Source organism: Neophocaena asiaeorientalis, unplaced genomic scaffold, assembly GCF_003031525.2.
Source record: "Neophocaena asiaeorientalis asiaeorientalis breed wild unplaced genomic scaffold, Neophocaena_asiaeorientalis_V1.1 scaffold119, whole genome shotgun sequence".
NCBI lineage: Eukaryota > Metazoa > Chordata > Mammalia > Artiodactyla > Phocoenidae > Neophocaena > Neophocaena asiaeorientalis.
The window spans coordinates 11,367,453-11,394,465 of record NW_020175821.1 but is presented as its reverse complement, the minus strand read 5'-3'; the positions used below and the strand labels follow the sequence as shown (position 1 = coordinate 11,394,465).

Here is a 27,013-nt window from a genome sequence, read left to right as displayed (position 1 = left end):
CATACTATTTCAACTATTTGTTGAGTGTCTGCCATGTAGCACTATGTGTAGTACTATGTGTGTCCCAGGGAATAGGACAGACAGGCTACTGTCTTCAAGAAACTTACAGACTAATAGGCAGAACTAAACATACTAATAAGTTGTGATGGGAAGGGAAAGCACTGGGGGTTTTGAGGAGGAAAGCATCACCTAGATGGGGAGGGCCTGCATGAGCTAACTCTTAGGAAAGTTACATTGAAGCCATGATCTGAAGGTGAGTAGGAATCAGCCAGATGAAGAGCATCCTGGGCACCTGTAAAAGCCTTGATCTTGGTAAGAACTTGGGGCTTCCAAGGAACTAAACAGAGGCCAGTTATATACTGACTATAAACTGTAATCTAACTCTACTGGGAAAAGGACACCACAAAATTCCAGGAGGTTGAAAATTTGAAGTCACAGTAGTAACATTATTCCTAATAGCCAGAAAGTGGAAACAATTCAAATTTCCATCAGCTGATGAATGGATAAATAAAATGTGGTATATCCATGCAATTAAATATTATTTGGCCATAAAAAGGAACAAAGAATTGAACCATGCTGCAAAATGGAGAAAACTTAAAAACTTACACTAAGGGAAAGAAGCCAGACATAAAAGACCACATACTGTAATGATTCCATTTATATGAAATGTCCAAAACAGACATATCTATAGAAATAGAAATATTAGTGGTTGCTTAAGGCTGGGGGCAGGGAGGAGGGAGGGAACAGGGAGCGACTACTAATGGGTACAGGTTGTTGGGGGGTGTTGGAAATGTTCTAAAATTGACTGTAGTGATGGTTGCACAATTCTCTGAATATAGTAAAGACAACTGAACTACTGCATGCTTAAAATAGGTGAAATGTATACTATTAAATTATATCTCAATAAAACTCTTATTTTAAAAAACTGGAATCACAGATCCCCACTTAAGAAGGACAAGTATGGAAGTACATTTCTTCTGTTCAATTGATTTTTTTCCTTCGAGCTCCTTCTCCCTAGGAACCCAGTGGATGTTCACCAAAGGACTGAGCCAGGAGACATTGAGCATGACTGCTCTCAACACCTTCCCTTCCTATGACCCCAGAGGGTTCTCTGAAACCAAGTTTATGCACAGGACTTTTCTCCCTTCAAGAGATGTCCCTCTAGAAACTGAGAAAAATATCACAGAAAACCACCAAACCAAAATGACAGACAAAAACACATGGAAGTATACAGCAATCAGAAAACAAAAGATACAATGGCGGTACTAATTCCTCATCTATCAGTAATCACCCCAGGGCTTCCCTGGTGGTGCAGTGGTTAAGAATCCACCTGCCAATGCAGAGGACACGGGTTTGAGCCCTGGTCTGGGAAGATCCCACGTGCCGAGGAGCAACTAGGCCCATGCACCACAACTACTGAGCCCGTGCTCTACAGCCCACAAGCCACAACTACCAAGCCCGCGCACCACAACTACTGAAGCCTGCGCACCTAGAGCCCGTGCTCCACAACAAGAGAAGCCACCACAATGAGAAGCCCACACACTGCAACTAAGAGTAGTCCCCACTTGCCACAACTAGAGAAAGCCCGCGTGCAGCAACAAAGACCCTACACAGCCATAAATAAATAAATAAATTTATTAAGGAAAAAAAAGCTTCCAAATGATGTTTAAAAAAAAACCCAAAACACCCTAAATGTAAGTGGATTGAATTCACCAATCAAAAAACACAGAGTGGCTGAATGGAATAAAAAACAAGACTCAACTATATGCTACCTCCAGGAGGCTCACCTCAGTCCTAAAGATAAACACAGGCTAGGGCTTCCCTGGTGGCGCGGTGGTTGAGAATCTGCCTGCCAATGCAGGGAACACGGGTTCGAGCCCTGGTCTGGGAAGATCCCACATGCCGCGGAGCAACTGGGCCCGTGAGCCACAACTACTGAGCCTGCGCGTCTGGAGCTTGTGCTCCACAACAAGAGAGGCTGCGACAGTGAGAGGCCCGCGTACCGCGATGAAGAGTGGCCCCTGCTCCCCGCAACTAGAGAAAGTCCACGCACAGAAACGAAGACCCAACACAGCCAAAATTAATAAATAAATAAATAAATTTAAAAAAAAAACAAAAAAACAAACAAAAAAAAAACACAGGCTAAAAGTTAAGGGATGGAAGATATGCCAAGCAAACAGCAGCCAAAAGAAAGCAGGTATAGCCATACTTAGACAAAATAGACCTCAAGCCAAAAAAAGTAACAAGAGACAAAAATGGACAGTATATGATAATAAAGAGGACCATTCATCAAGAAGACGTAACAGTGATTATATATGCACCTAACATAGGAGCACCAAAATACATAAAACAATTATCAACAGACCTAAAGGAAGAAACTGATAGCAACACAATAATAGTAGGAGATTTTAACACCTCACTTATTTCAATGAATAGATCATCCAGACAGAAAGTCCACATGGAAATTCTGGCCTTAAATGAAACATTAAACCAGATGAATTTGATAGATTTCTACAGAAGATTCCATCTAAATGCAGCAGAATACACATTCTTTTCAAGTGCACATGGAACTTTCTCAATGATAGACCATAAGTCGAGACACAAAACAAGTCTCAAATTTAAGATGACTGAAATCATATCAAGCATCTTTTCCAACCACAAAGGTATAAAACTAGAAATCAACTACAAGAAGAAAGCTGGAAAAATCACAAAAATGTGGAGACTGGACAACATGCTACAAAACAATCATTGGGTCAATGAAGAAATCAAAGGAGAAATCAAAAAATACCTGAAGACAAATGAAAATACAACATTCCAAAATCTATGGGATGCAGCAAAAGTAGTACTATGAGGGAATTTTATAGTAATACAGGCCTACCTCAAGAAACAAGAAAAATCTCAAACAATCTAACTTCACATCTAAAGGAACTAGAAGAAGAAGAACAAACAAAGCCCAAAGTTAGTAGAAGGAAGAAAATAATAAATATCAGAGCAGAAATAAATGAAATAGAGACTAAAAAGACAACAGAAAAGCTCAATGAAACTAACAGCTGGTTCTTCATAAAAATAAACAAAACTGACAAACTATTAGCTAGACTCACTAAGAAAAAAAGAGAAGGCCTTGATAAATAAAATCAGAAATGAAAGAGGAGAAATAACAGATACTATAGAAATGCAAAGGATTATAAGAGAATATTATGAACAGCTATACACCAACAAATTGGACAACCTAGAAGAAATGGTCAAATTCTTAGAATCATACAACTTTCCAAGAATGAATCAGAAATAGAAAATCTGAATAGACTGATCACTAGTTCAGAGATTGAAACAGTAATCAAAAGGCTCCCAAGAAAAGTCCAGTACCAAACAGCTTCACAAGTAAATTCTACCAAATATTCAAAGATTTAATATCTATCCTTCTCAAACTATTCCAAAAATATGAGAAGGGAACACTTCCTAACTCATTTTTCAAGGCCAACATCACCCTGATATCAAAACCAGACAAAGACAACACAAGAAAAGAAGATTACAGGCCAGTGTCTCTGATGAACATGGATGCAAAACTCCTCAACAAAATACTAGCAAACCAAATTCAACAAAATGTCCAAAGGATCATACACCATGATCAAGTGGGATTCTCCTAAGGACACAAGGATGGTTCAACATCCACAAATCAATATGATATACTACGTTAATAAAATGAAGGATAAAAACCATATGATCATCTCAATAGATGCAGAACAAGCATTTGACAAGATGCAAAATGAACTCCAGCTTTTCTACCAGCCCCTCTGACATACCTGCAAGGCCAGAATTTCCAAGAGAAATTCTCATAACTATAACCTGGTTATACGTTCTTTACACTGAATGGAAACAACTCTAGCTCACCTAAGGACAGACCTGTTCTGGTCCACAATGGATAGCAACACTTCAAGATCCAACTTACGCTCTCCTTCCTTCATGAATGTGCCCTAATGTAGCAGTATTTTAGCTGCCTGAAATCCATTTCTTCTTTTCTGATAAGGGCAACTGTGATATTGTGATTTATAATAAGAAATATATATTTGGTCTTCATCCAGTTCCTGGCATGGAGTGACTAAAACCTTGTAATTTCCTAAGTGTTGAGAGCAATCAAGGTGTCTTTTGTTATGTTAATGAGGTGGCTTTTGAAAAGCACCTAAGGATGGGGGCTTCTTATCAGGAGACCCAACCTGTGATTCCAGGGTTGGATCCTTCAGTCTCAACCCCCTGATCTTCAGGGAGAGGTGAGGGGCTGGAGGTTGACTCAAATCACCAATAGCCATGATTTAATCATTCTTGCCAGTGTAATGAAGCTTCCATAAAAACCCCAAAGGACAGGGTTTGGAGACCTTCTGTGCTGGTGAACACACGGAGGTGCTGGTGTTGCTGAAAACCTGGCCTCTGTTTACCAGTGCCAAATAGAAATGCGGAGACAGAGCTTTGGAGGAGTAAAAAAAGAACAGCTTTATTACTTTGCTGTGGGATCCTTCTGGACCGGGGCATGAACCCGCATCCCCTGCATCGGCAGGCGGACTCTCATCCACTGCGCCACCAGGGAAGCCCCGGGGCCTTCTAATCTTGATGAGTTTCTCTGGTCCTTTTAATCTTGCCTCAGGTGGTTTCTTGGCTGCTTCTCTCTTGATTAGCAACTGTTCAGATCTGCCCTTTGGAATTCAGGGAAGGTCATGGAGGCTGGACTCTGGTCTATAAGAAATGGGGGAGGCTTCCCTGGTGGCGCAGTGGTTGGGAGTCCGCCTGCCGATGCGGGGTCACGGGTTTGTGCCCCGGTCCCGGAGGATCCCGCGTGCCGCGGAGCGGCTGGGCCCGTGAGCCATGGCCACTGAGCCTGCGCGTCCGGAGCCTGTGCTCCGCAACGGGAGAGGCCACAGCAGTGAGAGGCCCGGGTACCGCAAAAATAAAAATAAAAAAAGAAATAGGGGACAAAAAGTGGCTTCCGTTCCCTGGAGGCCCACAGGGCCCTGCTCGGTTTCACTCAGAGAGTGGTCAGCTGGGGAGGCATGGGAGCTCGTCAACCTTTCCCCACGCCTTGCCCTATGCATCTCTTCCATCTGGCTGTGCCTGAGTTGTATGCTTTTATAATAAAGTGGTGATTTAGTAAGGAAAATGTTTCTCTGAGTTCTATGAGCCCCTCTAGCAAATTAATCCAACCCAAGGAGGGGGTCATGGGAACCTCTGATTTACAGCCAGTTGGTGAGAAGCACAGGTATCAACCCGGCTCTAAAGTGGCAGCTGAAGTGGAGGGCAGGACTGAACCCTTGTGGAATCTGATGCTCTGGGTTAACAGTGTAAGAACTGAGTTAAATTACAGGATACCCAGCTGGTGTCAGGGAACTGCTCCTTGTCAGTGTTGGAAAACCCCCTCCCTGACACACATACATTCAAATTGGTTCTAGAACCTTTCAGCAACCTCCCAAGAAGGTGAGTGCAACCTTTCTGGGAAACCACCCTTTACCTCATTCCAGGAGCCTGGCTCCACATCCTGCTCCAAGGATGGAACATGTGGCCAATCTGATCAATTACAGTGCTCTATATTCCCCAAGCTCTTTCCTCTACATCACCGAGTTTCAAACCTGAGTTACAGTGAACAAAATATGATGTGGAACCCCAATATTTTTTTAAAAACAAAGGAGAGTTGAAGGGAGTCAATGCCTCCAAACCCCACACTCCTGGCCTGCAGGTGGACAGACACTGTGCTCTCTGCACTGTGGGAAAAACAAAGAAATAGGACCCGGTGCCTGCTTGGAGCACCATCACAGTGGTGTTAGGGGGCAGGAAACAAAAGCATGAAAAGTTAATAAAGGTGATTAAATAATACTGGATAACAAGAGATGAAATGTCACAGAGCCCTTGCCACTCATCAGAAAAGTGTCAGAGGACTTTAGGCCAGCAGTGAGATTTTATTGTCTCTCCCTTCTAAGGCCTACTCAATTGTCTAGGACAGGTGTCACCTCCCCCGCAGGAAGACTTTCCTGAAACACTCTCTTGCCTCATCATGCACACACTTACACATAAACACACACCCACTCAACTAGCCCACTGAGAGTCTCCCCTCAGGGTTTCTTAGCATCTTTGCACAGGTCTGTATATATTTTTTAAAATAAATGCCTTTCCCACAATTCACAGTAGAGGCTGTGAGTTTCTTCAGGGCAGATAGTGGATACTGGGATGTGCACCGCCCCCCATTCTAATGAGACTCTTTCTACCCTCCCCTCTTTCTTTCCATCTCTCCTTCCAAGGGTGTCAGCCCTCTATGACAACCTAAAGGCTCTCCCCGCCTTTTCCTGCTCCCTCTCCCCAAAAATCTCCCTGCACAGCAACTCCCATTTTAGCATCTGCTTCTTAGCAAATCCTAACACATTATAATAAGGAACTGCTGTGTACTACCAAATATATATAAACATTTATATATTTATATAAACATGTATTTATTTATAAAACATTATATAAAATATATTCAGAATACTGGCTTTTTGGCTGACAATATTAACCCTAATGGCTTATATCTTTTGGGTGTTGAAATACTTAATTTTGCATATATTAAAATATGACTAAAAAAATACTAACATTGTCCCCTTGGAATATAATATTCTTTTTAACACTACAAAACAAATAGGTGTCACTAGGACTCTTTCTTCCTTCCTTCCTTTTTTGCAGGATAACAGAATAGCAGTTAATAGTAACAGCTCCCAGACTACTTGAAATCAAACTACGGCTCAACCACTCACTGGGTCTATGGCCTTTGGCAAATCACTTAACTGTCTAAACATCGGTTTCTGATCTATAAAATGGGAGAATGCGTCCTCATCTGTAAAATATGAATTTAAAAAATAGTACCCACCACACAGAACTGTTTTATGAATTCATTAATGAATTAATTTCTGGTGCTGTGTGCAATAAAAGAATTATCCTAATGGATATAAAAGCACTTTGCAAACCAGAAAGCACTTTGAGAAATTCATTTTTTTCTAAATGAAACAAGCATCAGCCATTGCCTTTTATAGAAATTTGAGGTTAATTCACATCAGCAAGAGAAAGCTGAGGACTTGTTTATGGCTGTGTTTCTGATTAACACAGCACTTGACATTAGAAAATAAACTCTTTACGTTCCTGCAAGTGGACCACAAAATACCTGTTGTTGCAGGGCCCTGGACAGAAGAAAAGTTAAGACGGAAGGGAGCCCAGGACGCGGAAGTGCTAGGAAAGGCCTAGCAGAAGAAGGGGGGCTGCAGCAGAGCCGAGCCGCGGGTGAGCACGCGCTGCGGGCACCCAAGTGCAAGTTCAGATGCTCGCAACTATCAGGAAGCTGCGACTGCGCGCCCATGTTCATTCAGGCCCCGGCGTTCGGGGGCCCCCTCAAAAACAGGGAGCTCCACCTTTGCCTAACGCTTTGGGAGCGTGGGGCGGCGCTACAGCCCCAAGGCCCCGGGGCGGGGCGGGCACGTGGTGCGCGGCCCCGGCGATAAAGAGCGCGGTTGGGAGCGCGGCGCGGAGCGGCGGAGGTGGACCAGCGGCGTCTGGGTGAGGGCGGCAACGCAGGCGTGGACTGACGGACGGACGGACGGACGGATGGAGACTGACCGACAGCCAGGGGACGGGGCTAGAGGGCCGGGGCACTGGACTCGGCGGTGGGTGAGGCGCTGACGGCCGGACGCAAAGGGCAAGACAGGGGAGCTGGGAAATGGAGCCTGAGGAAGTGTGAACGCGTCACCTTCCCGGCCCGGGCGAGTGTCTGTACGGGCGGGGTGGAGGGACCCACTCCCCTGGATTCTGTCCAGACCACAGAGCCGGGCCCTAAGGATCCTTTTTTCAAAATGATCAGAGGCAGCCACTGGGGGGAAGAGAGTTTAGTGATTAAGTGTGATACAATCCCTTAATTTGATGGGAAATTGTATTTCTGCATTTTTGTTTGTTTAGGTTCTCTATTTGTTTCTTCCTTTCCAAGTATTAATATTTCTCTCTCGAGTGATTCCTCATGCCCAGAGCTGCATCCTCCTCCTCCACCTTCCCCAGAGATTTTTTTTTTTTTAACTTTTACCTTTTAAGAGAATTTGACTTAGGCAACCTGAATTCTTTGCACTAAGGGTTCTTGTCTGTGGATAAAGGTGTAAGATTTCGAGAGTAATAGGCCCTGCCCAAGTGTTTCAGTAGTAACATTCTAAATTCATATTAAGCCTTAGGCTGGAGAACATTCTATTTGTGGGTTTTTTTGTTGTTGTTTTTGTTTTTTGCGGTACGTGGGCCTCTCACTGTTGCGGCCTCTCCCATTGCGGAGCACAGGCTCCGGACGCGCAGGCCCAGCGGCCATGGCTCACGGGCCCAGCCGCTCTGGGGCATGTGGGATCTTCCCGGACCTGGGCAAGAACCCGTGTCCCCTGCATCGGCAGGCGGACTCTCAACCACTGCGCCACCAGGGAAGCCCTCTATTTGTTTTTGATACAAACTATGACGAATTTGAAAGCATAACATTACCCAGTTTTTATTTAAAACTCGAATTTACAAAATCTGGATCATTCTCAGTTACGGTTGTTGTGATTTTTTACCCCATCTCTTCCTGTAGCAGTTTCACAGTTTACAAAGCCAGCAGTCTTTGCTCGTTTACTTGGTGTATTGCTCTGTGCAAAGACAGATTTTTGAAGCTGTTCTTGCCCCCTGATGGCTTACACTCTAGACGGACGAGCCAAAACTACCTTGCTAAATATCTCTTATGTAAAGTTTTTAATGAAAAGCAAACGTTTGAGGGAATTCTGAAGAGTAAGAAGTTATTTTCATTTAGGGCATCAGAGAATGTTCTCTAGTTTTTAAGGTGAGTTCTGAAAGTTGGTTATACTGAAGGAGCTGAAGTGGGAGATGTTGCCATTCTGGGTGGGAGAGCCGGACAAGCCAGCACAAGGTAGGTAGCAGTGGGGACCAACTGGGCTAGTGCACTTCGGGTGTGAAGACATCTGTATGGAGACCCAGACCATGGAATTTGGTATTTGTCCTGTGGAAGCCAGGAAGAAGTTAACTGGCCTTTTTCCGGCAGGGCAAAAGCAAGATCAGAAATGTCTGAGCTACCAGGCGGTTACTCTGGCAGCCTGACTATTTTGAAGAAGAGAGTTGAGATTAGGGCAGTGACTCCCAGGCCCCATATCTTTAACCAATCAAACTGTATTTAAGTGCACTTAATTTGAGATATATGGATATCTATATCTATCTATCTATCTGCCAGTCCAAGCTTTTGACCATCCTAAGAATATCCTTGTAACTGCTCTAAATATGAAAAAAATGCAGCCAAAAGCACAAGAATATGGAAATCTAGGGTGTACAGCCTAGTACTTTCCAATTTAGGAGACTTTTAATGCGGAACCTAGCTCTCTGGACTCTTATCACTTGAACTTTCTTGAGTCCCTACGGGCACCTTGGACATGGAGTTGTGCCCAATGGTCTAGATAAGAGGTAACAAAGGGTAAGTTAGGAGAGGGGCAGTAAGGCGGGAGAGAAGGATTGCAGGGAAAGAAGATAACAGTTGGAACTGAAATGACTTAGACTCTGAATAGAAAAGAGTAGCCAGGGTTGGGGAGGGGGGTACCAGTGGAGCTGAGATGACAGGAAAAAGTGTGCTGATAAAGGAATGCTACTTGCTAATGTCCTGTGGTCAGCAGATAAGACTTCATGGAGGGGACCGAACCTGTACTTACTATGTGCCTGGCACTGCTATTAATCATTCTATAAGAATTAAGTAATTTAATTCTCTCAACAACCCTGTGAAATATGATGCTTGTTATCCCCATTTACAGAAGGGGAAACTGAAGCACAGAGAGGTTAAATAACAGTCCCAAAGTCACCCAGCTGGTAAGTGATGGAGCCAGGATATAGGCCCAGGAAGTCTGTCTCCAGAGCTGGTGCTCTAACCCCTCTACTGTAAGGAGCAAAGGAAGAAATTGTTTAGAAGACCAGTGGCAGGTTCGCTTTGGGCTCTCTAGTTGAGGTGCATGCAGGAAGGCCAAGGGAAGATGTGCAGCAGGCACAACATCAACCTCATTTGATGCTCAGACCTTCCTCTGGGGTAGACTGGGCCTGTGTTATCGGCCTTGCATTTTCCCCATGGGCCAGGTGATTACATTTCTCTTCCAAAACTTCCAACAGGAGTTAGTCTCATCTTCAAACTAGGAAAAGTCAGAGAAACCCTAGTATCCTATATATCTGTTAAGGTTCCCCTTTATTCCCCTTCAGTACAGAGCAAAGCTACTTGAAGGATTTGGGCTTAATTTCAGGAGCAAGCCTCACCAGGGATGTATCTGTTTATAAGGGGAGGTATCATCGTTGGCCTTTCACAAAAGCAATAAGTTTTGACACACTGTACCCTTTCATGTTTTTGTCCTGGTTCTGCCCTGTTTCTAGCTTCAAGGGCTCACCTGAGCCAGGACTCTTGGGAGATATAGAAAAAGTAGAAGGAATGATCTCTACTCTGGAAGTTTATACTCCTATTTGGGGAGATGAGATTAACAGTTATAAAGAACAAACAAAATGAGATAGTTCATAATTATTACATTATGTGGGTAAGATGTAAGTTGCTAGTGGGCATTTGTGTTTTTAAATGTGCCAGGGACCTCAGAACTATAATATACCCTCTCTTGTATTTTCTCTAAGCCAAACATCTTTTGTACAATTGTCACCAAATACTGTCTGATTATATTTTATTTTCTTCTTCAATTGTTAGACTTTGCATTTGTGGCTTCGAATTTTCATGTCCTACAGCTTAAAAAATAACAATTCTTCTATAACTAGTTAAGTGGCAGAGCTGTGGGTTGAACCAGGCAGTCTACCTATGGAATGCAGGCCATTAACCAGGATGCTGTTGCCTCTCATTGCCTGTTGTGGGCAACTTCTTGGCTTTTTTTACGCTGGTTGTGGACAGGTACACTCTCTGCCAGGTGGTGAGGGATGCTTTTGCCTCAAATGAGTGTTGCCAGGTTCACTGTCTCAGAAGCGATCTCCCCATCTGTGGAAGTCATCATCAAGCTACAATCTGAACACCTCATTCAATCACCCATATATTCATCACTTTTTAATTGAACACGAGATTTCCAGCAAACCACTCAGTGCAGAGAAAACAAAGGCAAATGAAATCTGTTTCCTGTCCTGGGGGAGCTTGGTCTAGTGGGGGAGAGGTGAATAAATGTTTGTGATGCGATTTACTAGAGCTAGGAAAAAACAGGGAAAAACTGGTCAAAACCAGCATATGAAAGGATAGTTAGGTAAATCTGAAGATAGTCTTGTAGATCACACTGAAGCCTTAAGACTTAAGTACTGATTTTAGGGGAGATTCTTGCTTAACAGTATGAAGGTATAGAAAGAGATAAGAATGTCTCTTTTCTCCTGACCATATTTCAACTTGAGCAGTAAGTAATTTTTTACATATTCGACCTCGCTGAGTTAGGTTCTTTCTTCTGCTGTTATTCACCCCTGCTCTCTGAGGTTTCAGATTGCCTCAGTCATCCATATAGATAAAACAGGAGGCCTTTCCAATGGTATTTTCCCAGAACATTGCTCTCTTCTTGTCTCCAAATCACCTGTCTTTAAAATATAGTTTCCTCCTCTGTAAAATGAAGCTGTCACATTTTACATTCTTCTCATTTGCTCTGTGTGTTTGTATACTTGTAAGCATTTTTCACAGTTCTAAACTTTGTGGGAACAGACTTTGCCCCGGAGTTTTATCATTAATTGACATTCCTAGAAGAAGGAGAGGAATTACGCTGTATGTTTTCCAGACTTTTTCAGCAGCTCAATGGCCTCCCCGAAGAAGAAACTTCAAGGTCTCGTTGCTGCGACCATCACGCCAATGACTGAGCATGGGTAACTATGGTTTGGGACTGAAGGGATCTCCCTCCACCCCAATGGTCAGAAGGTCTCTATAGCAGCGGTCGATTAGACTCTGCAGCTTCTTCTGCCCCTGCACTGTCTCTGACCCCAAGTCAGAGAAGAGGTCTCTATATCACAAACAGTGCAGAAGGAGACGAGGTAAGATATGGCAGCTTGCCTTCCTCCCAGTGCCTGTAGCCCCACAAAGCAAATTCTTGCATTTCAGCAGAGCCCTGGCCTTCCCAAATAAGGCCGGTGGAGTTGGGTGAGGAGAATCTCATTTTAGCAGGATTTGATATCAAGTTCTGGCCTCTAGATCCTGTCTCTAGACTGTCCGTGGACGTGATGAAATTGTCCTACCGTGAGGAAAGTGGGGAAGGTAGCTGCCAGACGGCCCCCTTAGGCATGTCTTACAGTCACATTTCAACATTGGTTAAATGTTTGGGAGCTTGCAAGAGGGAGGTAACAACAGATGATTGCTGAGAAATTGTTACCCAAGCAAGCATTTTCCAGTGAATATTATGGCGGTCCCTTTGCTGGTACTAGCAGTTAGTGGTCATGTGCCCCGGGCGTCCATGAGCAATATATAACTCCCCCCCTGGACATTGGCATTCATAAGTTGGGGATTCATCCACCATCTGGATCTAAGTGTTTTAACCTGTTAGAGGAGTCAGTTTGCCAAAACAGTCAGAATTCTGGCTTCTTTAAGCTTCTCCTTTCTTCCTCTATAAAACTTAAATGTAGTCATACCTACATCATGGAGTTATGAGTATTAAAATGGGATAATCCATATAATAGTGTTTAGCATGGGGTCAGTATGTGCTTAGGTCAATAAGTTTGAATTGCTATTGTGGCATAAGAAGTAAACAGAAGATGAGGTATTTAAGGTATCTTTAAGTAAGGCTTTTACATTTTTGGTCTTCTGTTACTGAATTTTGTAAACCTTAACCCTACCCCTTTAAAGTAGATGAAATTTCTTATGACTTTTACCATTCTCATTCAGAGTTGACCATATCACAGTTTTCCTTGAGATCATTGGAGTTCAAGACTTCTGGCTTCTAAGATTCTTGAAAAAATCACATCTTTACTTGGTCTAAATAAAATTCTTGCTGAGATGGCATGTAAATTATTCAGTGGTTAATAGCAATTTTTTTTTTCTGTTGCTTCTCCATTTCCACAGGGCCTAAGAAAGACTAAAGTCAGCTCCTCCTCAATGTGTCAGCCACTTGTTGGGCAGATAAAACGGAAGGCATGTGATTGTATGAGCAGATAGGATTTACTTCCTGTTATGGAGTAGATCCTGTTTGCAAGCTCAAAACACTACATCTGGTTGATGCTACTTTAACCGTTTTAATCAGACCCCTCTTAGCCTAGAAGTGGCTTCTTCTAAGTCTTGTTTGTTCATCTGGGACCTGCGGAGTGTCACTGTGCTTTCTGTATCCTGCCATTTTTCTGGGACACCAGGACCCACGCATATTAGATATAACTAAAATGACTCTGCTTTTCCGGATCCTTCTGTTTCCCTCTGGCCCTGTTGCCTCCATTACACAATTTCCTCTTTCTTCATGAATTCTTTTCTCTTCTAGGACCCTCACTTTCCTAAGGTGTGAAATAAAAATAAAAATGCATTTTTTTAAATAAGGGCCTTGTAAGAATTTAAATTAAATCAAAATGTGTGTCAGTACATGGCACATAGTAGACATGTAAGTTTTGTTAGTTCCCTTTTCTCTCCATCTTTCTGCTCCATCCAAACATTCCTATAGGTATGAAGCAGGTTTGGAGCACCCACCAATAATAGGTGGCCATTAACCCACTTGCCCACAAGGAAATCTGCATTTCTGACGTGTTTCTAAGAGACAGGACAGAAAGAAGAGCCACACGGAATCTAACACCTGGAAATTCTGCCTGGTGACCAGCCATCATAGGAGTTTTCCTAACCTGGCTCTTAGAGTAAACCATGGCCTCCGTAATTCAGAATGGCTGAACATTTTTTCTTCATAATTCTAATGATTCAACTCTGAATATAAGTTGATGTCCTAGAGTGGGGAAGTTGTCAGCAAAAACATGGTTAAATAGATTTTAGTTAGAGTATCTGGGTTCTTGACCCCCAGCTTTGATACCACTAGCTGTCTGACCCTGGGGAGCTCTTGTCACCTTGTAAATTTCTCTCATATTTTATGAAGAGACAGAGTTCAACCACATGATCTCTAAGGCCCATTCAAATGCTAAGAGTCTGAAGTCCTCTGATGTTAAATATTATTAGGGATATTGTGGTGATCTCCATTAAGTAAGAATGCCTGAGTACCTGCAACTCCAATCTATCCTCCGCACTATAGTCCAGTCCTCATAAGTACATCTAATCATTTGTTAGATTTACTCTTTAAGAGTCTGAATTCCCTTTTGTCTAAGCCTTGCTACTCGTACAGGCCATGGACCATTAGCTCCAGCGTCACATAGGAACTTGCTAGAAATGCAGAAACTCAGGCACTGCTACATACCACTGAACCAGAACCTGCATTTTAACGGTGTCCCTGGATGATTCTTTAGCACATAAAAGTCTGGGATGAACTGGTCTGAAGGTTAAAGCCCAGGAGCCTGGGCTGACGTAGGAAGTCCTTTACAGTCTACCTTTCCTGCCACGTTTCTATTTCCCCAAACACCTCATCCGCTTTCTTCCCTCTGTGCCTTTACACATTGTTTCCTCTGCCTTTTTCTACCGTCACCCTCTCCATTCTCTGCTCCAATTGAATACATCTATTCATCCGTCAAAACCATCCTCTGGTGATTCTTCCCCATTTTGCATAGAAAGCATTATAGAGTCCTTCCTCTGTGGTCCCATAGTATCCTGTGCCTACCTTTTCACATTACATCACAATTATTTATGTGAGTTGTTAACAGTAGCTGTTTGTTACATGCCTGTCTCTCCCAACAGGCTATGAGCTACTTAACCTTATGCAGATATTTATTGGGTACCAGACCATACACAGGGACTGAGCACGTATCTTATTTATCTTTGTATCTTCAGCATCTAGCACAGTGTGTGGTAAATTTGGTTATTTCATGAGTGAATAATTTTGTTATTTCACGAGGAAAGGAAGCTAATACTGATTGGCTAAAGATTACGTGTCAGTCTTCATGCTGGGCATTTTAATGGACATATTCCACTTAAATCTTGACAGCAACTCAATGAGAGAGAGCTGTTATCTCTATTTTTGCAGTTGATGAAACCAAGATCCTAAAGATTAACACATAGCTGGAAAGGAAGGTCTATCTCTACCCATCCCAACTCACATCTTTTTCTACACTAGAGTGAAAGACTTTTGCTTTCCTTAGTTGTTTCAAGAAATCACTTTCCTTTGGGTACATTCACAGTCGTTAGAACAGAAAGTCCATTTCAGATTGGCCAAAATGTCTAGAAAAAAGTTGTGTTTTCTCCCTCAAATGCCCTTGACTTCACCATGGGAATCTTCACAACACCCTCTAGTAACAACAAACCTGTTACCCAACCAGTCAGAAAGGGCCTGGCCTGCTGGATGCGGAGTTGTATAGATTATTGTCTTTGTAACTATTCGGGGAGACTAAATGACCCAGATTTCCAGAACAGGATGTTTTCTGCCTCTGGCAAGGTGGGGTAGGTATTGTCCCTGCATGCTTCTCTGCCAAAGGAATTTTGAAGTAACCAAGTAGTTATTTTGCCAGAAAGGGCACATAACTTCCATCTGATTTTGAATGGTGAAGTATACATATAATAGGCAAAGAGATAGAACGTCAGATTTTCTGATATGCATGCCAGCTCATGCCAGTTATGAAAAGAACCTGTCCTGTTGATTCGTGTTCTCAAATAAAGCGAAAGTCTTTCACCGTGTGTGATGCACCGGGAGAAGAAATGTACAGCAGTAGGGATTTTTCTCTGAAAAGCTGCTTCAGAAAAATTCTATTACCCGTATACGCTAAGAGAAGAGATATAATCTACATGTAGTTTCACAATTCACCTACTCTAGGCCTCAATTTGTGGCAAAAATCATTTGATAAACGTTCCCCCCTCTTACATAGTTTGGAAGTAAACTAAATGTCCAAGAATAGAGGCTTAGCTAAATTAATTGCGTTCTTCCATGCAATGAAATGCTGTGCAGCCAGTATAGTAACAATATCTGAGAATGTGGGAAAATATCCAATTTGGAATGCTAAGTGAAAAAAATATTACAGTACTATGTACAATATGACTACATTTATTTAAGAAAATACTATATTGTGTATTTGTGAATAGAAAAATATCAAACTAATGAGAGTAATAATCTCTAGGGAGATCCTGAGTGGTTTTTTTTTTTCTCTTTTATTGTGTGTACTTTCTAAAATATATACCTTCTGTAATATGAAAAAAGATAAGTACTTTTATTTTTAAAACATCGTGGTCCTAAGACGAAGAATCTGAACCAATGAAAACTGAAATTAAGACATTACATTGGAGTTAAGTATGATGGTCCCGTAGTTAAGACTTCCCTGATGGGCCCGTAGTTAAGACTTTGCGCTTCCAACGCAGGGGGCGCAGGTTCAATCCCTGGTGGGGGAACTAAGATCCCATATGCCATGCGGCATGGCCAAAGAAGAAGAACAACAACAAAAAACAAAACTAAAGCGTTAAAAATCTGTTCACGTTTACAAAACAAAACGTATGAGAATGTCTACAGCAAGCATGGAGTTTGGTTCTGGGCCACTCTCCCCATAGGTGCTAAGAGGTGTTTGTAGCGCTCACGAAGGAAGAGATGAGGCAGTGGAAAGCCAGTGGAGCCTTTCCAAGTGGACTGGCCTATGCCATCTCTCACCTTCCAGGAGCAACAAGCCCCAAACGGCCAGCCAGTGGGGAGAATAATTACCCAATCTCATTCTTTCCACTCTCTGTGGTGACTGCCCAATAACTGGTTCAGTGCCTGCAAGAATGAACATAAACCCAGGCACCCTAGGGAGGTAGCGTAGGGTGGGAAAATAGGGAGGGGAGCAAAGTCCCCAGAGAGAATTAGCATCCTCTTGCCACCCTAGCCCTGCTGTTTGGGGTGCCTTTGTGACAAATATGGTAACACCTCTGGGTGATTTCCCTGGGCCCATTTGTGACTGGAGCCCTGAGCATCTTCTGTCAAGGGCTGCAAACCTCGCACCTACAGTCAGGCAGGTATCTGAGGTGACCCGGGGGGCTTCTGTGCCTCCAAAGCAGACAGCCACTGCTCTTCCCAGCCAGTTGGTGCTGTATGGAAATGCGGGCCTGGCCTGGCCTTGTTAGATCATCGGGTTTTCTTTTTTTTATTATCTAAGTTACAGGTGTACAATATAGTGATTCACAGTTTTTACAGGTTATACTCCGTTTATAGTTATTACAAAATACTGGCTATATTCCCCTTGTACAATGTATCCTTATAGCTTATTTTATACCTAATAGTTTGTACCTCTTAACCCCCTAACCCTAAATTGCCCCTCTCCTCTTCCCTCTTCCAACCGGTAACCACTAGTTTGTTTTCTGTATCTGCAAGTATTCTTTTTTTTTTGGTTATATTCACTAGTTTGTTATATTTTTTAGATTCCACATGTAAGTGCTACCATACAGTATTTGTCTTTCTGTGCCTGACTTACTTCACTTAGCGTAATGCCCTCCAAGTCCATCTGTGTTGCTGCAAATGGCAACATTTCGTTCTTTTTTATGGCTGAGTGGTATTCCATTGTATATATATCACATCTTCTTTATCCGTTCATCTGTTAATGGACACAGCTTGCTTCCGTATCTTGGCAATTGTAAATAATGCTGCTATGAACATTGGGGTGCATGCATCTTTTCAAATTAGTATTTTTGTCTTTTTCAGGTATGTACCCAAGAGTGGAATTGCTAGGTCATATGGTAGTTCTATTTTTAGTTTTTTTGAGAAACCCCATACTGTTTTCCATAGTGGATGCACGAATTTACATTCCCACCAACAGTGTACAAGGGTTCCTTTTTCTCCACGTCCTTGCCAACATTTGTGTTCTTATTGATGATAGCCATTCTGACAGGTGTGAGGTGATATCTCATTGTGGTTTTGATTTGCATTTCCCTTGTCTGGCTTTTCAAACAAAGGTTTTTTTGTTTTTTAACATGAAAAGAAATGTTAACGTTGTGAAAGTCAAACAGAACACATTTAGGAGCCATCCCTTTTCAACCTCTGATCTCTGTAAGGAGATTTGGTAGTTCCAAAAGACCATAAGTCCAAGGACATTATGGGGGGCTCTGCCACTGCCCCAGAATTCCACCATTAGTGTCACTCCTATAGGCTAGGGACATTTTATAAGAAAAATCAAACTGCTTTCTTGAAGGAATAGATGATGTATCACCCATTAGCACCCCTAACCTGAGTGGAGTTATCGTATTTGTCATCCAGCAAGGCCTAAAGGAGTTGGGGAGAGGGGGTGAGTGTAGACAAAAGCACTACACTGACGCCATAAAATAGCGTGGAGTTCTCTGAGGAAGGAGAAGGAGCTGGAGGGTTCACATGCTGGCCTAGATCTGCCTGAGGGTGTGGCCAGCTCTCTAGAAGGAGGACACCAGAGATGGGCCAGACAAATAGCAGCTCTCAATACAGTCAGAGGGAAAGAGGATCATAGGATTTCACCCTATTTATTCCAGATCCACCTTGTCCTTGAAGTCTCCTTCCCAGCCTCCCTAAGTGGAATTATCAGTCCCCTGCTGAACCTCTATACTTTCTAACCAGTCACAGCCTTTGTCGTATTTTTCTCAATATTTTAGTTATTTATATATGCTATTTTCTTTGCTCAGTTAATATGGTAGTGAAATGTAAACACATCCAGCAAGTGTGGAGATAATCTGCTTTTAAAGCAGAGATTATAGGTGTTTCATCATCATCATAAACTCCTGCATCAAGGCTCCTTCACTAGCCTTTGTTGAGTGTCTGTGCTGTGCCAGGTGCAGATGAGAGATCGTAAGGTATAAAAGGCACAGTTCTTGCCTTCAGGAAGTTCTTGCTCCAGACTGGAGGGTGGGTATAAACAGTGTACAAAGTGATGTCCATGATAATAGAGATACGAACTTTGCTGAGGGTGTGAGGAATTTGTCACAGGAATAATAACAGCAATAATGATTGAGCCTTTAATTGAAGCCAGGTGCAGTGCTGAGCACTTGCGCTGGACTGGCCAATAGAGCGCCGCTTGGTAGTGGGGGTCCTTGCTGAGTTTAGAGTCCACTTTGGGGATACATACATGCACCCAAAAAGACTAAATGTCTTCCTTAAGGACTTCTGGAAATGGAAACAAGCTCTCTAGCTTCCCTTTCCAAATAAGAAAACATTAGATTAAACCAAAAGAAAGCACATCAAAGCGAGTACAGTGCCTACCAGGCCTCAATCATCTGGAGCTCTGCAGGCTCCTCCTTGCAGAAGAGGCCAGGCCTGCTCTCAGTGTCTCAGTATGTGGCCAGGGTGGGACTGGGGAGGTGTCAAGACTTCAGTGAAAGTGTGCAGGAGCCACTGCGTTTGAATCTGTGACTCCAACACAAGCTATTGCCCAGAGGCTTTATTTCCAGTTTCCAATCTGCGATTGGGAAGTTGCTTGCATGAGTAGATGGACATCATTGGTCAAAACCAAAGTTAGTGTCACACAAACAAAGCCCCAGCTAATCGTTCCTGCATCTCAGGGCTTGTCCCAAGTGGGGAAGAGCTGATGGAAGCAGCAAGGGGCTAGTGTGGTGTAAAGGTGTGGTTCCAAGTGGTCAGAAATATCTGAGGCAGAGAGATTTCAAGAAGTTGAGCGGCTCAAGCTGACCTAAATGAAGGTCCTGAGGTGGATTGTCTAGGCAGCTAACTCCCCCATCTTGGAGTCTTAGTGAGACTGAGAAGCGAAGATTCGGCATTTGAGCAAGTGGGACAGGGAGGGGCAGTGTTAATGATATTTCAGGCATAAGCCGTTATGGAGAGAGTTTGCTCCCCTTGCAGGCATTTTAACTACATTAAAACCTACCTTTTCCCAAGTGGCAGCTTGGACTAGTTGTCTCGAGTGTTGTGGGCAGTGGTTGCCTATCCATTCTTTGTTTTTATCTCTATTGTTCCTATTCCCTTTGACGTATACACTTTGATGTCTTTGTTTTCTATATGCATCAGACATTTTGGTTCCATTTTGTTTTTTAAGGAATACAATAAGTAAAGATGAAGAGAATGTTAATAAGGTTAAAATTACATTAGGATTCTCTGGCCCCGCTGACTAAAATGCAAAAGTACTAGCCAACTAGTACTGAGTGTTCTTGGCAACCATGCATTCTGCAACATTTAACACACACTTGCCCCACCATTTTCCTTTGTATTTTCCTTCTCCATCCTCCCCACCTGTATTTTTTTTAGTAAATTAAAAAAATTTTTAATTTATTTTTGGCTGCATTGAGCCTTCGTTGCTGCGTGCTGGCTTTCTCTAGGTGCAGCGAGCGGGGGCTGCTCTTCGTTGCGGTGCGTGGGCTTCTCATTGCAGTGGCTTCTCTTTTTGTAGAGCACGGGCTGTAGGCGTGCGGGCTTCAGTAGTTGTGGCTCGCGGGCTCTACAGCGCAGGCTCAGTAGTTGTGGCACACGGACTTTGTGGCTTCGCGGCATGTGGGATCTTCCTGGACCAGGGATCGAACCTGTGTCCCCTGCGTTGGCAAGCAGATTCTTAACCACAGCGCCACCAGGCAAGTCCCCCCACCTGTATTTTGATTGAGAACAGGTCACTTTATCTGATCTGTCTGTGAGTCAGTTTCTAGATTTTTTAAACTCAATATGATTTTAAGCATCAGATCTTTGCAAGGTCAGTACTCTTCAGACGGCACAGTGCACGCAGATCACGTGGCTATCTTGTCACAGTGCAGAGTCTGACCAGGAGAACTGTGTGCGGCCTGGGACTCTTCATTGCCAACAAACTCCCCCAGTTGCTGATACTGCTGTTCCGCAGATAACACTTTGAAAGGCAAAGTGATGACAAAGTTCCTTTTCAACTATTATCCCTCTTCAGTTTAACACTAACACATATAAATGGCTTTAAGCCTTCATTTATTGTGACAAATACTCAGTGCTAAAATTCTTAAATTACTAAGTTTGAATGTTCTTATTTTGTAAGCCTAAGAAATGATTGCTTCTCGCCACATGGAAAATGTTAAGTTCTTGTTTAACCATGCCCCCAACCATCACTCTGCCCCCAAAGGGCAAAAGATAATTACTTTTTAAGTATTACTTGTGATGAAGTTTAAACATAAAACCTTTGTGGATAACTAATAGTGCTTTTCTCACATAAGTGAGGCATATGGCTGAGTAGAGAAACCACCAGACTCAAGGGAAGAAAAAAACCCAAGCATTGTTCAGAGCAGGCTGAGAATTTCAGACTGGTTAGGTGGATTTGAATAACTATGAACAAGAGAGAGCAGTTTATAATTGTGGGGATGAATTGAATAATCTAGAAAAGAAGAAATACACATTTTTTTTCTAATTTTTTTTCTTTATGTCTTTCAGAGAAATCAACTTCTCAGTCATTGGTCGGTATGTGGATTATCTTGTAGAAGAACAGGGAGTGAAGAATATCTTTGGTAAGTCATCTTTAGAGATCTACATATCTCTAGCTCAGTCCTTAGAAAGTAGCTGTCACCAGATTACTAGCTAGGAGGTCACAGTGTTATTGTGTCACAGGTTATGGTTGAGCCTGGCTAAGCCATGTAAAATTTGTGGATTTTTAGTCTCATCAATTTTAGACCTAAAAGATGATCAAGAGATTATATAATTTGGTAGTGCACCTGAGATAGGCTGGGACCTGGGACCCTTTACTGGAGTACTTACACCTGGACAAACGTCTCTGAGAGCAACAGACTACAAAGAAACTATTAGGGAGTAAAAATCACTACACGCATGAGCAGTGGGGGCAATTATGAACAATAAGATTCAAAAAGGCCACACGCCAGCTGCCACTTCTAACGTACTGGGAGCATGCCGGGTACCGCGCATGATCCCTGCACCCAGCAGCACTGAGGGGGTGGGTAGCACACCTAAGCTACGCCTCCTGCCCAACCCACAGGCCCGCCCCTGTTGTTACCCCTTTTAAGGAACCAGCTCGCCACCTTGGGGAGCGAGCAAGGACACCTCTTTCTTGTTCTCCCTCCCTCATGCTGCAGCAGGAACCTCAGTAAAGCCTTGCCTGAATTCTCATCTGGCCTCTTATCAATTTCTATTGATTAAAGAGTCCAGGGATCCAGGTCTTTAGACAGAGGTCGTTTTAGATCTGTAGTACACACCATTGTCTTCATAAGTAACTGCCACCTATGACCACCGTGACATCCCAGTACTGAATGGTATTGGTTTTCCTGCCATTCAAGCCCAAATATAGAACTGCCTGGCGTGCTCGGAGATTTGCCTGAAACATGGGCAGTTACCTCTGTCTCCATTTAAAATACTCTCTGTCCCTGAAAACAATGAGATTTGTAAATTACAAGTCATACTTAACCTTCCCACTCCTTTTGACAAGGTGAGGATGGAAAAAAGGCTGAGTCTGAGGTGGAAATGGAAACATGGCATCACCCCACCCACCCACATCCAGATTCTGTCCTGGTGTTTCTCCGTGTCCCTTCCTCTCGCAGGGATTTCTGCCCCTGCACTGCCAGCATTGGTGCTGGAAGAACGAAAGGTACCGGTTGGTCCCACTGACTGACTCTCTGTTTGGAACAGTGAATGGCACGACAGGAGAAGGCCTGTCCCTGAGCATCTCAGAGCGCTGCCGGGTCGCGGAGGAGTGGGTGACAGAAGGGAGGAACAAGTGAGTGGCTCCATCAAGATAAACACATGCATCTGCAAGAGCTGCGTAGACCACAGCTATACCCCAGATGACACAGCCTCCCTGCTCTCCGACCACAAATCAGGCCTGAGGTCAGCTTGTGGAAAGAGGAGCTGAGGCAGAGGAGGGCCCTTCCTTTCCGTGTGGAAGGGCAGCCAGACACACCCGGCTCTCAGAGATCCCATCGGGAAACTGGAAACTGCCTCTTGTTTTATCTACCAGGCCAGTCCCTCCGGTTCCCTGTCCTTGGCCTGAAGGGCTGTGGAGCAGGGCCCTGGTACTGGCTGCTGAGCTCCTAGCCCTTCCGCTGAGCGGCTCGTACTCCTTCCCATCTCAGGGTGGGTCCTGGTGGTTCTATCAGCCAGTTGCTTCCTTACAGTTCTCTCTGCATGTGACTCAGCGTGCTTTTTGTGGTGCTTCCTCTTGTAGTCTTAGGGAGCTTTCTGCATCCTCTAAACTTCAGCGAGTTAATGTATTTGGTTATAACACTCAGTTTGTGCCACGGTGAAACAAATAGGACAGCATCAATTCAGTAAGCATGGCAATTAACCAAGCTTGATTTGTGGTCTGTTCTGCATTGTTATGCATCGTGTGTTATGCACTGTGCTGGCACTGGAGATATAAAACGGGATCTCTGCCCTCAGGTTGCTTACCATCCAATGGAGATGTCAGACCATGAAAACTAACACTGATCCTTCCGATAAATAGTGTAAACAGGGATCAGAGAAGGGTGATTGACGGTGTCTTAGGTGGAGGCAAAGATTGGAGGTAAGTCTCAAGTGAGCCTGGAGCAGAGGTTGTCAGTGCAAAGCCCCTGCCCACTTTGGGGACCCTTAATTGGCTTTAGAGCAACTTGGATACTCTGAAATTATACGCCAAATGTGAATGCGTGTCCACGTAGGCACTTTCTAGTGATCTTCAGTTTTCAGCTAATTTTCAGTCAGATCCTGGGCCTCAGACGTTTAAAGACCACAGGCAGAATGAGGAAAGAAGAAGGCTAAGGGTAAACATCAAGAAAAGCACCAGAACCGGGAGGAATAGGGAAGTGGGTGCAGACAGAAAACTCTCAGAAGGGTCAGAGGGAGGTGAAGAGCAGATCCTATCTGCTGGAAGGAAGGAAGGGTGCTTCAGAGAGCATCGGGGGAGCATGGAGATCAAGAGCAGGGCCTGCAGAGCCAGACTGCCTGAGTTGGGTCCTGAGTCTTCCTCTAAGTAGCTCTGTGAACTCAGGCAGCTCTTAAATGCCCTGTGTTTTGTCTGTGAAACAGGAATACTAATAGTACCTATCCTATGAGGCGCTGGTGAGGATTCAAGCAGTGCCACACATATAGTACTAAGTAATATATAAGAATTCACTGTAACTATTTGCAGTGGGTGCTGTGTTCATTATAACGTTTGTTATAAGCATTATTAGTTGCTGTGAGAGTCAGTAGGATTGAGAAAGTAGAAAATGACCAGCTAACCTGAAAGAGAGCAGAGCCAGTTGGGTCATTGTCACAGAAGCAGCTGCCCTGAGGTTAGAATGCCGCAGACACATGGCAGGGGAACCAGTGAGGGTAGCTTATTCTCACCCCAAAAAATCTGCTGCTGAGGAGAAGGAGAGAAGGAATCATGGATTAGAGCGGAGGAAGCAAGATTAAAAGAAGGGTAGTTTTTTTCTCTTAAAGCAGGGAAGTAATGAGCACGTTTCCGCACTGAAAGGACAGTGCCATTGAGAAGAGATTAAAGAGAGTGGAGAACTGATGCCTTTGATGGCAGGTCTCCACGGGGGCTTGAAATAAACCCAAATGTAAGCAGAGTAGCTTTAGGAGACAGCTAAGAAGCGGGGAGGAACGCATAGATAGAAGGTAACACAGCTAAGCGCAGAGGTGAGGAGAAGGGAGGGATTCTGTGTGTGGAAGAATCTTTATCTAAGATGGTGTCTTGGAAGCGAGGACATCTGCCAATAACAAGGGTTTGGGTGGAATTTAGAGCTTGAGGAGAAAAGTCAAGATTTGGAGCAGCCGCTGCAGTGACTAGGAAAGGGAAGTAAGTCATGGGGACCAGAGGCTTTCGGGACCCTCGTCCTCCTGAATTGGGAAATCACAAGTTTGTACTAAAGCCACAGACCCAGCAGCTGGGTGGACAGGGGGAGGGAATGCATGATTGTTTTAACCTAAGCCAGGAGACAGGGGTAGTGAAAGGTTTAAGGAGGTCATGCAATAAAGCTGCTGGTGAGGGGAAAGCAGACCAGCCAGCCACCTTTTCTCCTCTCAGAAGTCTTCTGTTATCCTTAACAAATGCAGACCTGATCCTAGCACTTCCCAGCTAGGTCCCATTTTACCAAAGACAGAACAAGTCAAGAATCACAGGAGGACTCAATGCTTGGGCCTTAACGGGGATGTGGTGTCTCCATCCCATGAGGGCAGCACGTGTGTCACTCTGAGTCCCTGGAAGACTCGCCAGCATGACTGCTTTCACAGCTGAGTTTTATTGATCCTACCCTCAGAAGACCAGTCTAAGTGTGGCCTCTTCCCACAGGGCCCCGTGGAGCACCTCCACAGGTGAACACTGAGGTCTCAGAGAAAACCTCACTCATGGCCAAATTCTGAGGATACACAAGATAGGAAAAAACTTTTCACAGTGAATTCCTTTCTCGTATGGCTGGTTCCTGGTTGTACTCTTTGAGGAACCTCTTTATTTTTATCTCCAACCAAAAATATCTCAGCTTTACACCTATTTTCATGCACATTGTCACCATCAAATGCAGCATCTCTAACCATGCATAGTCAAAATAAGGTACTTGACTATTGATTGATTAATCAGTTATTGCTTTCGAAATCCTGTTGCTTATATACAGCAGAAACTAACACAACATTGTAAAGCAATTATACTCCAATAAAGATGCTTAAAAAAAAATCTTACTGCTTAGTTGAACCTTAAATTTTATTCCCTGGACATTTTTTAAAAATCCCTGGTTAGATTAATTTTAAGTAGACCACTGTAGAATTCAGTAGTCTTGAGACTGAGATTAGTCAGATACTAGCTAATTGCTAAAACCAGCACAAACCAAGGTAGCACAGCTCTTCCGTGTTACTATAAACTTCAAGTGATGCAACAGTGTTTTCTCTTTTGCAGGTTGGATCAGATAGTAATTCACGTGGGAGCACTGAGCTTGAAGGAGTCACAAGAACTGGTATGTATGTGGGTCCATCTGGGAGAGACCACTTGAGGGGCCTCCATCTTTATGCTTGAATTAAAATCAATATCATTTTTGCTAAATATTGGATGCTGGAGAGTATAAGGTGTAGGACTGCAGGGAAGCCAACACAGAGCCATAAAGAGGGTAGCCCAAGGTGATAACTACTGTAGCAGAGCGTTTAATAGGAGACAGAGGCACCTCTTCTTTTGGGCGAAGTAAGGATGGCTATGGAGCTACCTTGTTTGCAGGTAAGGAACAGAACTTGAGCCAACCTAAGTTTTCTCTAGGAAGTAAAAGGCAAGGCCATCTGCTGGGCATAAAGGAGATGGAAATGGGGTTCAGAAATGAGAAGTGGTAAAAACTGAGAATTGCTGCCTGGAGAATGGAAGAGAAAACTTAAACAGAAAAAGATTGTCCCCACCCATGTTTATAGCAGCACTGTTCACGAGGTCGAAGCAACCCAAGTGCCCATGGACAGATGAATGGATAAAGAAAAGGTGGTATATACATACAATGGAATGTTATTCAGCCTTAAAAAGGAAGCAGATCCGTCTTGTCACATGCTACAATAGGGGTGAACCTCCTTGAGAACATTATGTTAAGTGAAGTAAGCCAGCCACTGAAAGACAAATACTATATTCTTCTTCTTATACTATGAGGTATCTAAAGTAGTCAAATTCATAAAAACAGAATTAGAGTTAGTCCCGCTAGGGACTAGGGGGCGGGGGAAAGAAGAGTTGTTTAAGGGGTATAGAGTTTGTCGTCTGCGAAAAAGAAGCAGGCTGTAAAACAAAGAAATGCATTTATTAGGGGTCCTTTTTTAAAAGTTGATGTATAGTTGATGTACAGTGTTGTGTTAGTTTCTGGTGTACAGCAGTGATTGTTTTTGTCGTGCAGCACAGGCTCCGGACGCGCAGGCTCAGCGGCCATGGCTCACGGGCCCAGCCGCTCTGCGGCACGCGGGATCCTCCCGGACTGGGGCACGAACCCGCGTTTCCTGCATCGGCAGGCGGACTCTCAACCACTGCACCACCAGGGAAGCCCTCTGGACATTTTTTAAAATCCCTGATTAGATTAATTTTTAGTAGACCACTGTAGAATTTAGTAGTCTTGAGATTGAGTTTTTTTTTTTTTTTT

At 43.6% G+C, this 27,013-nt stretch overlaps 1 protein-coding gene across 1 annotated transcript in view; it reads left to right on the top strand.

Annotated features, from left to right (window-relative positions):
- Window positions 1-7,361: 7,361 nt before the first annotated feature.
- NPL (N-acetylneuraminate pyruvate lyase) overlaps window positions 7,362-27,013 on the top strand; it is a 39,552-nt gene continuing 19,900 nt past the window's right edge. Inside the window, 5 exon segments of the mRNA XM_024732624.1 lie at window positions 7,362-7,437; window positions 7,440-7,560; window positions 21,387-21,460; window positions 22,590-22,677; window positions 25,813-25,870. Of these exon segments, the coding sequence (XP_024588392.1) occupies window positions 7,362-7,437; window positions 7,440-7,560; window positions 21,387-21,460; window positions 22,590-22,677; window positions 25,813-25,870 (417 nt within the window).